Consider the following 15,304-nt stretch of genomic DNA (forward strand, 5'->3'; position numbering starts at 1 on the left):
AAAAGGGAGAATCTGCCTAAAAAGCTGACTGCTTTGGAGCAAGAAAAAGTGCGGCAAGCACCGGAGTCCTTCTCCAATCGTTATTTGCCCAGTGGAGGGTATCAAGGGATACTGGGCCCATCTTGTAATACATGCGTTTGTCCAAAAAAGCAACATTTGCCGGGTGTGGATTCCACCGAACGGCATCCAGAAATGAGACATCCTTAGGGCCTGTGTTCCTTGGAGCCCGTCAGCTCAGATGGCCTAATGCTAAAAGAAAGGAAAAAAAAAATAAAAAAAAGGCAAAAAGAAAACCACACACCCTGCTCTGAAAAGAACAAGGATTCAACCTATGTGAATAGATTGGTGGGTTAGGAAAGCAGCAAGAGATTTTTAAAAAGTGGAGGTGACATTTTCTTCATTGTATAGTCTAAGAAGACTCATATTCTTTTTTGCACCCCAAGACAAAAGCCATCTCTATTCAATCACATGGATCTTCCCTTCACTGACTCAAGTGCCCTTTCCGGAAAAAGAAAACCCCATCGTTATTCAGAATTGCCACTCATACTCCCGAGTAGATTCTGCTTAATTTCACATGAGATTAAACCTTATGCTGAGCACACCACTGACTTCTTAAATAGACTCCCAATTATAAATGTAGAGGAGCAAGTATAAGCTTTACCACTACAATGTGAGATAAAATAAGCAGAACCTTGAATGAAAAGCTCTAGCAGATCTGGACAACTCAGAAGGTCAAGAATATTGCCAGCAAAGCCTTAAAAAGTTTCTTTAATGTACATTGCCACTAAGAACTAGACTGTCAAGTGCACCCTGCTAAATCCAGTCAGCTGGGATTCAGCGATTCTGGATGACGTCCGGCTAAATCATCATCTACTAATTTCAACAGAGACAGATGGAACGGTTAATTAAAATAAATTCTGAAGCACCTAATCTCCTCCAAGTGACAGTTAACACCCACAGTTCAAATTCCCTTGGAAGCAAAAAAAAAATCACATGCCCTTTATTTCCTCCCCCCCAAACTAGAACTGGAGTCGGTTCCTTTTCCACTTGGCTATTAATCCAATTTAATCTTCCAATGTTCAGCACTTCTGTGATATTAAGGCTGTCCTAGAACAAAGTATCATTTAGCAGGCAGTAGAAAATCGTTCCCAATTAGCGTCTCTCCCGTTATTAGTTAGCGGGTGACATCTACTGGCAGGACCCATATTGCAGAGCCCATATTGGGCTCGGCTGCACCTCCCTGGCCCCAGCTCCTCAGCTCCAGACAGCAGGTGCTGCCACAACCACCCCATTTTCCTTAGGTCACAGTTAATTATCACAGTGACTTCAGATGGGGATAAAAGAAATGCTGCCCTGTACACATTGTTTGTGTCTGAATCACTGAGGGCCTCAGGCCAACACAGCTGCTTTTGTTGAATTTTCTGTCTCCAGTATGGAACAGTCTCAGCTCAGGGTTACTGTATTACTAGAAATCACTAGAAATCAGGGTGTTCCTAGAAAGACTTGGAAAAACTGCCTTGCAGCACCTGAATGCTGCCATGAACCCAGGCCCCTCATTCCCCCATAAATCACATCTACTCACCAGCAAAACCCTGCATCAAACATCAGCAAACCTAGGGAACTGTTAACCTGTTTTCTAATCAGAAGTTATTACACAACTGTTGTTACACAGGCCAATCACTTAGTAATCTGAGTCACCTCTGTAGCTACATGAGCATTAGATCTGTGTTTAAATAACACACACTGATGCAGCTCAGGTGACATTTTCACCTATTTTATTATACACAAAACATAAGCAGAAGTTCTACTGAGGAGGCTGACCACGTCCACGACCAAATCCGCCTCTCTGCAACAGAAGAGAAAGAGCATTAGAAGTCATTGCACGCAGCCTGTGCTCCATGGAATAACCGGTCAGCACCCAGCGAAGAGCATGCACGGATCACCCACACACTGCCCCTTATCCAGGGCCGTAGCACAAGTAGTAAATCCAGAATGCAAATACTTACGAACTGGAATTCAGTAGCTGCTCCAGCACCAGCTTCAGCCTTCTTGTCAGCACCAGCTGGAGAGAAAGAGATGAACGAGTTACAAAGAATCCGCTCCTCAAGCACAGACCTCTTGCTTCCAATCAATGGAGACTTCAAAAATTCTTTTCTAATATAAAGAATTAAAATAGCCCTTGAGACAAGGACAACTACTAAACGAACCCAAGAAGAAATCCACAGTTCAGCTTTACAAACAAAAAGCCACATGCATGAGCAGATATGGATCGATCCTGTTGTGCAAACACCTAATCTATGCCAGAAGCTCAACTTCTCTCATTTCCTTCTTGAAAGGGGGCCAATACTGAAGACACAACCCCTTCAGGTAAGCTGCAAAACAGCAAGCTCAGCCTGATATTCATACAGCAGCATGGTAAGACACTCACGTGGGACGGCGCTGCGTCTGTAAGTGTCCCTGTCAGCTTCTCCCCGAGTCAGACGAGCAGGACGTTCACCTTCCAGACCTGTAAGTAAAACCAGCAACATCAAATGCACTGTTTTATACAAAGCAACTCATTTTGTGCGCAACCCCGCATCTGAAATAAACCTGCACTGAAGCATCACCTTAGAGAGCTGCACCTCAGACAGCTTTGTATATACAAGGGTAAATACAGAAGTGATATTGTAAGGAAAACTTCAGGAGTGACATCTGTTAAACTGTGTAAGCTTGTACTTGGGTTGAGTTATAAATAATGCAAAAATTAGATTTACAGTGTCATCTAAGTGACAGCCTACTGACAAACACAGCTACAGCACTTGATTCAATAAGAACCAAAAATGAAGAAAAACAAAATCCCAGAAGTAGGGCCATTTGTCATGTCTGACAGCTCCTTTTTCTCTAAGCCACAAAACATGTGACATTCTCATCCCAATTTAAAAACACAGCTATATTATCGGTATCACAAATCCTCCAAAATGGAATAGATCCATACAACTAGGAGCACAGATGTGTCAAGATATTTAACTAACTCGGATCTGCTTCTACATCCTTCTTTTCTGCTAGGGTTAAACTGGCTTTTTGTTTTTTCTTTTTTTTACTTCAGATCTGCACATCCTTTATTTCTCACAGCAAAGTTACATGTGTAGCAGACAGCTTGCACATACCAAATGCAGAGGTCTGAAATCTGCTTTATGCTAAATGTTTCAACCTTTGCACCAAGCCTCACTCGAGAAAGTTGGTAGTACTGCATGGAAGTACCAGAAAAGGACAAAAAACCCCACAAAAGTTCAAGCAAAACTTGCACGTTTGGATTCTGCAGCACCTCCCATACACACATCCCTTTGATCCCCGCTCTATCGTCATCTAAAGCAGCTGGTGCCCAGGGAAACCACGGTGACACCAAAATTCCTGCAGCAGGACCAGCTAATCCTGGTGAGATGTAGGCTGAACGGGGTCACTGGCCATGACCAACATGGCCTGCGATGCTGTAAATGAAGCTCCTCACAAGAAACTCTGGGTATTTTAGCAGGGAACCAAGCGCCACCCTCACATTATATATGCAGTTTCTCCAGCTCACTGATGGAGATAAACACAGCTTCCAACGACTGCACGGGATGACTTCCAGCGCTCCTCAGAGATCAAATGAACTATTTCAACGCAGTTCTGGCTTTTGAAGCACATGATGCTACAGTTTTGTTTGGCTGACAAAGCACTTGAAGGATTTGCAGGCAAAACTCCCCCACTGAACTCAGACTGACACAGATTTTGAGGGGAATACGAGCAAATGCAAAGTTGCCCAGAGGTGTGAAGAACAGAGGCCTTGAGCTTTGTCATGAAGGGTGCCCCTTCACAGAATGTGAAAAAGTTCAGGTCACAAGGACCTTCTGGACAACTCAATGTTTTACAGTTTGTGCTCTACACAGTTGCGTTTCTTTCCTGCTACTGGACAAAAAAAGCCCCACCAAACAAAAGGAAAAACAGGAAAACCAAACATAAGGGATCTCACATGTCATTTCCAAATGCACACAAGCCAAGTGACCATCTCTCCCACTCTAATTACTACCTTAGAACGGCACGATGTTTTCAGAACTGAACAACATGGTAGTTTGATGGCATTCATCTAAAAATTATTTACACTGTACTACTATGTAATGCTGCCCCTCATGAAGGAATCTAAGTGATTCCTAAACCATTCCTAGGCCATCAAATGAGTACTCCAAAAGGGGACATTCTACTTAGGCTGCCAAACATGGAGATCTGCAACTCCTACTGGATTTTTTGATGTTGCTATTTGCAACCCCAAAACCTTCCTCTCAGCAAGGCACTGCAGGTGCTTGCAGGAAACACTGCAGCATTTTGCAAGGAGACACCTGGGAGAGAGCAATTGCTGAGAGATCCACACTAGCAGATGCGTTTACAGGACCAGCATCTCCATTTCTCTGGGGAATTGAAAACCCCATGAAAAAAAACAGAACTACAACCAAAAATTGCTACCTGCATTTACTGAAAGCTTTTAAAACTGAAGGCAGCTTTAAGGACTTGACTTGCCTGACAGCACGTTAAAATCCACGGCAAGGCCAACACCGTGGGCACCTAAGCAGTCCTAAATGCCACAGACACAGCCCCACTTGAAGCACGTGCAGCACGTGTGTTTTTCTGCCATTAAATCTTTTACCACCCTATGCTATATTAAGAAGAAAGTTTGTTCCTTGTATGAGCAATGCCAGGAAAGGCTTCCCAACGCGGAACTCGAGCAAAGTTCCCTGTATCCACTGGCCTCCCGCTGGAGAACTGCAGCAATGTGGAGCAGGGTTCTTCCCAAAACACCCTAAAAGCCCTTCTGGGTGCCAAGGGACAGGCTCAGCCAGGGACCTCCACAGGGTCTGGGCACCCGCTACCATCTAGTTCCACAGTGGCAGGTTTCAGCAGGCCTGCTCTGACACTCAGGCCACAGAAACATTGTGTCCTGCTCTCTTCCCAGGCTTTTACTCCACTCCACGTCTTTCTCCAGCGCTCTCCAGCTCCTCAGTAGCCCAACAGCCATCTCACTAGCCCCACATACAAAGCAGCAGCTCTATTTGCTCTACTCACATTAACGTCCCCAAGAATCACTCGCACCGGCGTGGCCGACTACCCAAAAGGGCACAGTCCGACAGGACACGCGTCGCCCGGCGCCGTTTACCTTTGGGCCGCGGCCGGCCGGTCTCGGGGCGGCTGCGGCGCAGGGTGGCGGGCACGATCTCGGGCGGCAGGTGCAGGTAGTCGCGCAGGTACTGGATGCCCTCGTTGGTCAGGTACCAGTAGAAATGCCTCCACGCGAACTGCTCCTTCACGTAACCGCGGGACTTGAGCGACTGGGGAGAGAAGCCGCGGTTGTTCTTTAGTGCATGATCTTTATCACCATCCAGCACCTCCAAGCAACACCGTTAACAAGGGTTTTTACTCTGCTAGCAGAGGATCTTATCAGCAACAAGAAGCGAATAACAGAGCAGGAACAAGCACAACAGGAAACAAACAAACAGAACACACACCAATAAGTAGGAAAATGGCAAAAAAAAGTTGGAAAAAAGACAAAAAAGAACAAACGCAGCGCCTGGCTTGCGAAGCCAGGCCCGGCCCTACCTGCATGGCCTTCATGACGTGCAGGTTGGGCACGTTCTTGTCGAGCAGCTCGGGGTGCTTGGGCATGTGCACGTCCTTCTTGGCCACCATGACGCCCTCCTTGAAGAGCAGCTCATAGATGGCGATGCGGTTCTTCTTGGGCATCAACATCTGCGCGAGAGACGGGCGGGGACGGTGGGTTGTGAGTGACGGGACCCGGGAATTTGGGGGTCACCGGGAAGGCGGCGCCACGGGGGGAACGGAGAGCTACAGAGGCCCGAACTGAACAAGCCCGCGAATTCGGGGTCCCGGGGAAGGGGGGAAACGGCGCCACCGGTAATTGGTGCGAGAAGCCGAATACCAAAAGGAGGCAACGCGCGGAACCGCCGCCCGGGGGGTGTCCGGGCGGGATTCATCCCGGGGAAGCGGCGCGGGCGCCCCCGCCGCCCCGGGCGCTCCCCGTGCCGAAATGCGGGCGCGGGGGTGCCCCCCCGGCGGCGGCGGCGCGGATGGCGGCGGATAGGACCGAACGGAGGCGGATGGGGGCGGATGGGAGCGAACGGGGGCGGATGGCGGCGGAGGGCGCCGGGCGCGGCCTCACCGTGGCGGCGGCGGCGGGAAAGGGAGGCGCGTGCGCGGCGCCGCCGCTTCCGGCCTCCGCGAGGACCCCTCCGCCGGCTCTGAGGGCGGCCGCGGCGCTGCCTGAGCGAGGCGCCTTAAGGCCCCCCACCCCCGCCACCGCTGGGTGTTCGCGGCGCTGCCTGATTGAAACCCGTGTAGCCGGCGCGGGGGGTCGGGAACGCGGTGAATCCCTTCCCGAACAGCCCCGATCCCCGTTCCCTGCCGAGACCGGGATTGGGGCTGTCGGAGCCGCCCGGCCCTCTTGCTGGGGTGCAGGGAAAGGGTCCCCCCACCCCCAGGCCAAGCCAGGCCACGTTTGGCAGAACAATAAACATTCCAATAAATATTTCAGTAAAAAATCAATAATTTTTTCAATAAATGTTTAATTAAATATTACAATTCATATTTCAATAAATATTTCAATATCTGTTTCATCAGGCAGGAAAGGAAGCACAGCCTGGGACGTTGTGGCAGGCTTCAGATTCCAGCCCCTTGGAGCACCCTGTTCCCGGGATTTCGCCAGCCTGGGTGTTTGAGGGGAAACACCCCCATGTGCCTCTGGCTTGTGGGATCGTGGCCCTGTCCCCACGGTGTGTCGGGATCATCCCGCGCATCCCGGCCCGGCCAGGGGATTAGTGGCCCAGGGTGGGGGACGTTGCCCTGTCCCTGTCCCCGCGGCTCCCGGCTCTTCCCGGGTGGTGGGACAGGCAGCCGGCACCATCCCAGGAAGCATCACGGCTGCGGGAAGGCCGGGAACCTTGTGCTTTTCCATGGAAAAAGAGCCAGGGAGGTGGCGATGCCCTTTGGAACGGGCTGTAAAGCGCCGGCTGCCCTCATGGGGAAAACCTCCCGTCTCCTCCCTGGATGGGTCTGCAGGGACGCGGTGCTGTGACACCGGCCGTGGCGCCACGATCCAACATCCCGGGCCTGCTGCCAGCAGCGGGAGAGCCCGGCCCTGCCACCCCACCTGGACATGAGGGGCTTTTCCAGGCCCCGAATGAGCCCCGCGGGCAAACGCGGAAGGAGGCTGCAAAAAAACGTCAGGAAGGGTCCGGAGCCGGGGGGCTGCGTGCGGGGTCCGCACTGGGAGCCCCCCTTATTCCCTGCCTTTCCTGCGGCGCCGCCGTCACCTTGCGCGGCGCCGGAGCGGCCGCGCGGGAACGTGCCGGCGATTGGCTGGCTAAAAATGCCTCCCTAATCCCCGCGCTGATCTTTACCCCCCTCCTCCCCATCTGCTCCGACCTTCCTGCCGATGCCGGCGGAGCCGCCGCGCCAGCTCGCCGGGCGCCCGGGCCGCCGCTCGCCCCGCCGCCCGCCCGCGGCGCCCGCAGCGTCGCCACGCAGGTACCGGCCGCGCCGGCGCGGGGACGGGCCGGCGGCGGCGGCGCCGGGAGCGCTCCGGAGGCCGGGAAGGGCTTCCCGGGCCCGCACCGGGGCAGAGCGGGATGCGCGGGCGGGATGTCCTTCCGCGGCGGCGGCTCCCGGCCCCCGCGCCTGCCCCTTGCTCCGAGCAAATTCCAAGCGCGGCCGGCTGCGTGGCCGCGCTCGGCACGGGTACAACGCCATGACGGCGGCGGCACCCGGATCTAGCGCCGCGCACCCCGGCGCCCATCCAGGGTGGGAGCTTCCCGCAGGTGTACGGGATGCGCAGGCGGGAGGAGCGCTCCGGCAGGGCGCAGCTGTTGGGATGCGGGATTCCCCCCGGGAAGCACCCGGCTCCGCACTCGCTGCACACGGATCTGGATACTCGGCACTGTCCGACCCCCCGGCTTGTATCCGCCGGAGCATCCTGCCCGCCCCGTTCCCATCCATCCCTCCAGGCCGATTAAGCGCCCGCGCCCTGACGGAGCTGCCGGGGGAGGCGGGATGGATTTAGCCGTAACAGGATTGCGGAGCGCGAGCCTGGGGGCGGCCGGGCGCTGCTTAGCACCGTGTTCGCCACTGGGAAAAAGGAGAGGGAAAAGGAGAGGGAAAATAACGCGTGTCCCCCAGTATCCCATGACGGCTCCGCGGGCGGGAGCAGCGGGAGGCCGGGGGGCCGCGCGGCGGCGCTCGGCCGTGCCGCAGTCCCCTCGCCGTCGAGGCCGCCGCGCTCACGTGCCGCAGCGCCCGCGGCCGAGACCGGCCACCGCGGCCGTGCCGGGAGCGCGGCGCTCTACCCCCCATTCCCCGCTCCTGCTTCTCGCCAGAGCATCTGGCACGAAGGGTCTGGAGCGCGCCGGGATCGCCCGCGCCGCTCGCTTCCCTGCCGCCTGCGGCCGCGATCCGCTCCAGGTCTGTCCTCCCCATGGGCCTTTCCATGGGAGCTGGGGAAGGGCCTGGAGAAAACCCCCTCCTGCCAATTCTCTGGGAGGTTTTGCTGCTTTTGCAAATATTAAATGAAAACAGGGCAGGTTGCAGAGACCGTGCGGGCGCAGAGGAGCCGGGCGCAGCGTCACCCGAGCTCCCCGGGGCAACCCGATCCGGGCGCCGCGGCAGCTGCCCGCGAGCGGCTTCGGTTACGCGGCTCCGCGCTCCGGCTTCCCCCGGTGCCGCCCGGATCCGGGGGGACGCGGGGAGGGCGCGAGGAGGGGGCTGCCGCCCGCAGCCCCGTGCGGAGCCGGGGTCCCGGTGCCGGGCAGGGCCCGGGGACGCGCGGACGAGTCCCCCCCGCCGCGGCGCGGGGCCGGCGCGGGCAGCGGCTCCGTCGCCGTTGCCACGACAACGCGCGGTGCGCGCGGATGCTGCCGGGCGGCACCGGCCCTCCCGTTGCCCCGGGCCCAGGTAAGCGCCCCGGGCCGTGCCGGGATGGGGACGCAGCGGGGTCTGGCCCTGGTGCACGCCGGAGCCGCTTCCCTGCTCCGCGCGCGGACGCGGACGGGCTGCGGGCTGCCCTGCGCCACCAAGACCCCCGCAGCAACCGCCTCCCGCTGCGGTTTCAGCCCCAGATCCACCCCCCCCCCGGCGCCCTCGGAGCCTTTCCGCACATCCCGGCGCTTCCCCCCGCGCGGAGCCGACCTCCTTCACCCAACCCATGGAAACGCAGCCGCCCCGCTCCGTCCCGCCGCCGCAGCGCCCCTCGGCTCCCGCCCGCGCCCACGTCCGTGATGTCCCAGCGCGGGGACAGGACCCCCGGGCACAAGCACAGGACACCCCAGGCCCCCCAGGCCCAACGTGGAGATGGGGGGGAGGGCAGCACCGCCGCATCCTCCAGCACCGGCTCTCGCTGTAATTGCGGCCTCGTGTTTGGAATTATTCCCAAATCCGCTGCCGGCACAGCAGCCCCCTGCACTCAGGGCTGTCTCCCTCGCCCCCGCGGCAGCCCCCGCGGCCGCCTGCATCCCGCCTCCCTGCGGAGCCTCTCCGGCAAATCCTGCGGAGAAGCCCCTGGCGCTCGGGTGTGTTTGGCATCTGCAGGAGCCTCCTCTGTCCGGGAAGTCAGGACCAAGGGGAAGGGCTGCTCCCTCCGACGGCTCCCAGCTCCCTCCAGTTCTGCCTGGAATCCCTGGATCCCCCTCCCTGCTCCTGCCTGCTGTGGAGCCATCGGTGCCTCCGAGCTGTGTCCCAGCCCTCCATCCTTCCCTGTATCCCACTCTCCCTCCCAGCAGCTCAGCCCCGGGACCACTGCCTGTTTCGGGGGGATGAACCTCCCCGTAGGGCAGGTGCTGACAGGCGCTTTGTCCCAAGGAGGCTTCTCCGGTCGCACCAGGTTGCGCACGGGAAGTGCGGGGCAGTCACGTTGCTGCGGGCCGAGCGAGGCGCCGGCGAGGCCGGGCCTCCTGCCCGGGGGCTTTGTGGCCTCCGTGCTGCCGCTTCCCGGGAGCGGCTGGGCCGTGCGGCCCCTGCGGAGCAAGGAGCAGCGACGGGAACATCTCCGTGCGTGGGCAGGCAAGTGGAGGAGCCGGGAGGGAGGACGGCAGCAGCCAGCGCCGCTGCCCGCTCCTTCCCGAATCCCTGCAAGGCCCCCGGCTGCTTCCCGCAGCCCATCCCGGCGCGTGGCGGCATGAGCTGTGTCAGTGCTCAGCCCGGAGCGGGGAGGATGCAGAGGGCCCCGGCGGGGCTGCGGTGCCTCAGGGAGGGCCCCGGGGACAGCGGTGGCGGCGCAGGGCCCGGCGGGCGCCACGGCCGCTCGCTGCGCGTCACGGGCACCGGGCATCGCTGCCAGCCGCCCCGACGCGGAGCGACGGGCTGCGCAGGGCGCACGGTGCGCACGCGTGTCCTCCCACGCACACATGCGTGCACATGCGGGTGCATCTGTGCGTGGAGGGAGAGAGGCAGCCACCGTAAAATCACGCAGAGCCAAAATCAGCCCCCGGGGCCACAGCTCGCGCTGCGGGGAGCAGAGTGGCCAGTGCAGCCGTGCCCAGCGCAGCCCTCTTGGTTCGCGATGTCCATGAGGCCACGGGCACAGGGATGCCACAGGCACACGGATGCTGTGGGCACATGGATGCTTTGGACACCCAGATGCCGTGGGCACACGGATGCCGCGGGCACATGGACATGTTTCTTCGCAGCTTCCCGCATCCCTGCACCACCACAGTCGGCTCCCTCCGTTCCGCCCCAAAACGAAGCCCCGCGGCGCCGCGCACGCACGCGTGGGCTCCGCGCGCCGCGAGCAGCGCGGGGCCGTCTGGCGTCGCCTCGCCGCGGTCCCACATCCATCTGCGCCTCGGAGGGCCGGAGTCACGCGGTTATTTTTAACCAGGCGGCCGCCGATTGGAGCGTTTCGCGGTTATATCACTAAATCCCCGCCGGGCTCGCTTACTTCCAGCCCAGCGAGCCTGGAGCCGCCGCGCGCCCGTAACCGTTTCGGCGCCCCGTCCCCCCCTGCGCCCCGGCGCCAGCAGCTCCCCCTTCCCTCACTCAGCCCCAGCTGCTGTTTGGGGCCAGCCCCCAAATCCACACTTTTCCCTATGGCTTCCAAGCTTTTTTTTTGGCCCCAAAGAAGAAACCAAGTCCCCATGAGCCCAGTAAATGAGGAGGGAATCAATAAGGACAAAGCGTGCAGAGATGCAGCGCAGCTCGCGGCTACGGCCGCTTTGGCCGCATCCCTCCGGGAGATGCTGGGAGCCGCGCGGTTCCGCAGGGAGCGCAGCCGGAGCAGGATGCTCGCGGGATGCTCGCGGCCACGGCGGGATGCTCGCGGCCATCCCCATCCTCACGCCGCTTCCCTCGGCTCCGATGCAGCCGGAGCGGCAAAGGGTTAAGGCGCGCGGAGGTCCCACGTGACGCTCCGGGGATGCCGTTTTGCCGAAGATCGGCGCGGATTAGGGCGCAGTAGCGGGAGGAGAATCTCCGCGCGCCCCCGCGGCCGCCCCCGGCCCCTCGCGGCTGCCCCGGGGGCTGCGCCGGTGCCAGGACCCCCCCCGGGTAAGGGCCCCGCGGAGCCGCCGGGGCTCTCGCTGCGGCGCATCGGGCTCCACGCAGTTACATAAGGAGCCCACGGGCGCCGCGGATGCCGCAGCGGAGCCGGGGTCAGCGCCGGGATGCAGCGGGATGCGGGGGGGGGCTGCAGGCTGCTCAGCCGCGCTGGATGCTCTGCCGATCCCGCATCGCTCCGGCAGCCGGACGCGGTGCCAGCGGCGGCAGGTGGGAGGCACCGGCCAGGCTGGGTGCGGATCCAGGTGGCCGCGCGCCCAGCAGGGCGACAGCTCCCATTTTCTGTTCCGCCTGTGCGGATAACGCCGCGGAGCGGCTCACGTGACGGCAGCCGCATGGAGCCGCCGGCCCAGGCTGCTCCCCGCCGGGCTCTGCGCCGCGTCCCGCTGCCCCAGCGCGGGGATGCGGCTGCAGGGGCATCCCGGCTAAGCGCCCTGCTCCTGCTCCTGCGGATCCCGGCTGCTCCCGGCCCGCGGCCGCTCCGCGCGGCGGCTGCGCGACCTTGACGGCCGGCGGCGCCCGCGCTCACCCGGCCCCTCTGCCCGCAGTGCATGAGGCTGCGGCGTCGCCGAGAGCCCCCGAGCGCCCCAGGCAGCAGCCGGAGCCATGTCGGGTTCCTACGAGGAGCCGGCGGCGGCCGCGGAGGAGACGACCGACAGCTTCTGGGAGGTGAGCGCGGCCGCCCCGCGCGCGCCGGGCGCCGGAGGGGGTGCAGGAGCTGGGCCAACCTGCAGCAGAAGCTCCTCCATCCCGTCCCGATCCCCCACCCAAATCTCCGTCGCCGACACCCCGGCCACGCTTGTCTGTCCCCGTCCCAGGTGGGCAACTACAAGCGCACGGTGAAGCGCATCGACGACGGGCACCGGCTCTGCAATGACCTCATGAACTGCGTGCACGAGAGGGCCAAGATCGAGAAGTCCTACGCGCAGCAGCTCACCGACTGGTCCAAGAGGTGGAGGCAGCTCATCGAGAAAGGTACCGCGGCCCCTCTGCGTGCCAGGGGTCACCTGGGTCCCAATCCCTGTCTTGATGTCCCCAGGGGAGGGCACCGCAGAGCCCATGGCTTGGGTCGGGCTCATCCCCTCCATCCTTGCAGGCCCCCAGTACGGCAGCATGGAGAAGGCGTGGGTGGCCATCATGACGGAGGCGGACAAGGTGAGCGAGCTGCACCAGGAGGTGAAGAACAGCCTGCTGAACGACGACTTCGAGAAGGTCAAGAACTGGCAGAAGGACGCCTACCACAAGCAGATCATGGGAGGCTTCAAGGAGGCCAAGGAGGCAGAGGACGGCTTCCGGAAAGCGCAGAAACCCTGGGCCAAGAAGCTCAAGGAGGTGAGGAGGGGATGCAGAGCATGGCCATACCCAAGCAGAGGCCACCTCCTTGCCCCAGGCTCTGGGAAGGTCCAAGCCACGGGGTGCCCTGGGGAGGGAGGGCGCAGGTACGGGATGTGTGGCTGTGCCCTCTGCTCCGACGCCCACGCTCTGCCCTCCTTCACCAGCTGGAGACGGCCAAGAAGGCCTACCACCTGGCCTGCAAGGAGGAGAAGCTGGCCGTGACCCGGGAGGCCAACAGCAAGGCAGAGCAGTCCAACACCCCCGAGCAGCAGAAGAAACTCCAGGACAAGGTGGAGAAGTGCAAGCAGGACGTGCAGAAGGTGCGAGTCAGCGTCCAGGCGCAGCGGGGAGTCGCAGCAGCGACGCAGCTCAGGGACAGGGGCTCTGAGCAGCTCGAGCTGCAGCTGAGACACCCCGTTGTGCTTGCAGGCTCAGGAGAAGTACGAGAAGGTTCTGGATGAGCTGAACAAGTGCACCCCGCAGTACATCGAGAGCATGGAGCAGGTCTTCGAGCAGTGCCAGCAGTTTGAGGAGAAGAGGCTCAACTTCCTCAAGGAGGTGCTGCTGGACATCAAGAGGCACCTGAACCTGGCAGAGAGCAGCAGGTAGGTGCCCGTGGTGTGGTGACACGGTGCTGCCGTGCTCAGGAGCACGAAGGAGCACAGCCAGGACCAGCTGAAGGGCCCACAGCCACCAGCAAACCAACCTCTGGAGATCCCCATGCTCCCAGGGCCTGGTGCCCTCCAATGGCTCCTAGGATAAAACACAAGCTTGGCCTCTTGCCACCGCCCCATGGTGGCCTCTTGTCACCGCCCTATCCCTGGCCAAGGGCCCTGCGCTCCCGCAGGGTCCATCCCTGCTCCCAGCACCCCATCCCGCCCCTCTCCGCAGCTACGCCAGCGTGTACCGGGAGCTGGAGCAGACCGTGCGCCTCGCGGACGCGCAGGACGATCTCCGGTGGTTCCGCAGCACCAGCGGCCCAGGGATGCCCATGAACTGGCCCCAGTTTGAGGTGAGGCTCTGCCCCGCGGCCGTGGGGCAGTGCGGGGGCTCGGGGCCTGCCCGCGTGGCCCGTGGGCCCGTGCTCAGGGGCCGCGTGGTTTGTGCTTCCAGGAGTGGAACCCGGACCTGACGCACACGATAATGCGGAAAGAGAAGCAGAAGAAGGGCGAGGGGGTGACCCTGACCAATGCCAGCGGCGGGGGCGAGACAGGGGCGCAGGGAGGGGAGCGCGGGAGGTGAGTGCACCGGGTGGCTTCCCACGGCCACGAGGGGTGGCCGGGCACCGCGGGGAGATGCAGCCCAAGTGGGCACCTGCCATGGGGAGATGCAGCCCAAGTGGGCGCCCACAATGTGGGTATGAGCCGTGTTTGCCCATCCCTCCTTCTTTCCCTCTGGCAGTGTGAGCAGCCATGACCGTGGCCAGACCTACAGCGCGGAGTGGTCCGATGACGAAGGCAGCAACTCCTTCAATGCCAGCGAGGCCAACGGGGGCACCAACCCCTTCGACGAGGAGTCGTCGGCGAAGGGCGTGCGGGTGCGGGCCCTGTATGACTACGACGGGCAGGAGCAGGACGAGCTCAGCTTCAAAGCAGGTAGGTCCCTTGGGGTGCTGGGTCCCCAGAACATCTCTGCCAGAGCAGGTCTCCTGGGGGGCCACCCTTGCTTTTCTGCCCTACGATCCCGAGTGCCAAGGGTCAATCCTACAAGTCCTCAGGGCAGAATAGGAGGCATCAGGAGAGGCTTCATGTGCTCCACAACAATCTTCCCTTTCTACCTTTGGCTTCAGGTGATGAACTAACCAAACTAGGTGAAGAAGATGAGCAGGGATGGTGCAAAGGGCGCTTGGACAACGGGCAGCTAGGTCTCTACCCAGCCAACTACGTGGAGGCTATCTAAGTCTTGTGGTGTTCTCCTCGTTGCCGTCAGCAGATAAATCCACCCTCCGTTGTCTCCATCTTTCCACCAGCCAACCAGCCATTTCGCCGTCTGGTCGTTCACTCCTCACAGTTAGAGAGTCAGACATATTTTCCGATCAAGCTTTTATTTTTTTAAGAGTTGTCTCTGAAGAGTATTTTGCATAGTTGCTTTTTTTCTTCTTCTAAGATAATGTGAAGCAAAAGATGACGTCATCCGTCTTCTACTTTAGTTGGTTTTCCAAGGGAAATCCACCACCTCAAGATCTTAAAGCCCAACCAGTGAGAGCTTCTGACTGGTTGGTTTTTAAAGATACTGAAATCAAGAGCCACCTTCTGATTGACTTGAACTGATCTGAAACACACAGCGCTCCTGGGACCAATCAAATTCGCACCCCAAAAACGAGAGGAAATGGAGTTTTACTCCATTTATTTATTGACGTTCTCAAATTCTTCTCCCCAGTTCATCCCTCCTCAACAGAAGGGATGAA

At 59.8% G+C, this 15,304-nt stretch overlaps 2 protein-coding genes across 2 annotated transcripts; one reads left to right on the forward strand and one right to left on the reverse strand.

Annotated features, from left to right (window-relative positions):
- Positions 1-1,758: 1,758 nt before the first annotated feature.
- On the reverse strand, positions 1,759-6,195 carry RPS10 (ribosomal protein S10). The gene is made up of 6 exons (XM_088534517.1): positions 6,185-6,195; positions 5,605-5,754; positions 5,165-5,336; positions 2,429-2,506; positions 2,007-2,062; positions 1,759-1,846 (listed from the first exon to the last, which is right to left on the reverse strand). Exons 2-6 carry the CDS (start codon positions 5,752-5,754, stop codon positions 1,805-1,807), a joined length of 498 nt encoding a protein of 165 aa, XP_088390643.1. The 5' UTR covers positions 6,185-6,195; the 3' UTR covers positions 1,759-1,804.
- Positions 6,196-12,097: 5,902 nt separating this feature from the next.
- Positions 12,098-15,285, forward strand: PACSIN1 (protein kinase C and casein kinase substrate in neurons 1). Its single transcript, XM_088534519.1, has 9 exons — positions 12,098-12,231; positions 12,381-12,537; positions 12,659-12,894; positions 13,062-13,217; positions 13,327-13,502; positions 13,789-13,909; positions 14,011-14,135; positions 14,299-14,492; positions 14,687-15,285. The coding sequence occupies exons 1-9, from the start codon at positions 12,169-12,171 to the stop codon at positions 14,794-14,796; spliced, it is 1,338 nt and encodes a 445-aa protein (XP_088390645.1). The 5' UTR covers positions 12,098-12,168; the 3' UTR covers positions 14,797-15,285.
- The last annotated feature ends 19 nt before the right edge of the window (positions 15,286-15,304 follow it).

This window comes from Tinamus guttatus, unplaced genomic scaffold (assembly GCF_059628265.1).
Source record: "Tinamus guttatus ecotype Peru unplaced genomic scaffold, ASM5962826v1 Tinamus_guttatus_pri_ptg000563l, whole genome shotgun sequence".
Lineage (NCBI taxonomy): Eukaryota > Metazoa > Chordata > Aves > Tinamiformes > Tinamidae > Tinamus > Tinamus guttatus.

Excerpts from the sequence above, each read along its gene's own strand:
- RPS10 (XM_088534517.1), bottom strand. The coding sequence starts at position 5,754 with ATGTTGATGCCCAAGAAGAACCGCATCGCCATCTATGAGCTGCTCTTC. Across the intron at positions 2,507-5,164 it reads CGGCCGGCCGCGGCCCAAAG|GTCTGGAAGGTGAACGTCCT; the intron begins GTAAACGGCGCC and ends TTTTACTTACAG. Across the intron at positions 2,063-2,428 it reads CAGACGCAGCGCCGTCCCAC|CTGGTGCTGACAAGAAGGCT; the intron begins GTGAGTGTCTTA and ends CTTTCTCTCCAG.
- PACSIN1 (XM_088534519.1), top strand. The coding sequence starts at position 12,169 with ATGTCGGGTTCCTACGAGGAGCCGGCGGCGGCCGCGGAGGAGACGACC. Across the intron at positions 12,538-12,658 it reads GAGGCAGCTCATCGAGAAAG|GCCCCCAGTACGGCAGCATG; the intron begins GTACCGCGGCCC and ends CCATCCTTGCAG. Across the intron at positions 14,493-14,686 it reads CGAGCTCAGCTTCAAAGCAG|GTGATGAACTAACCAAACTA; the intron begins GTAGGTCCCTTG and ends CTTTGGCTTCAG.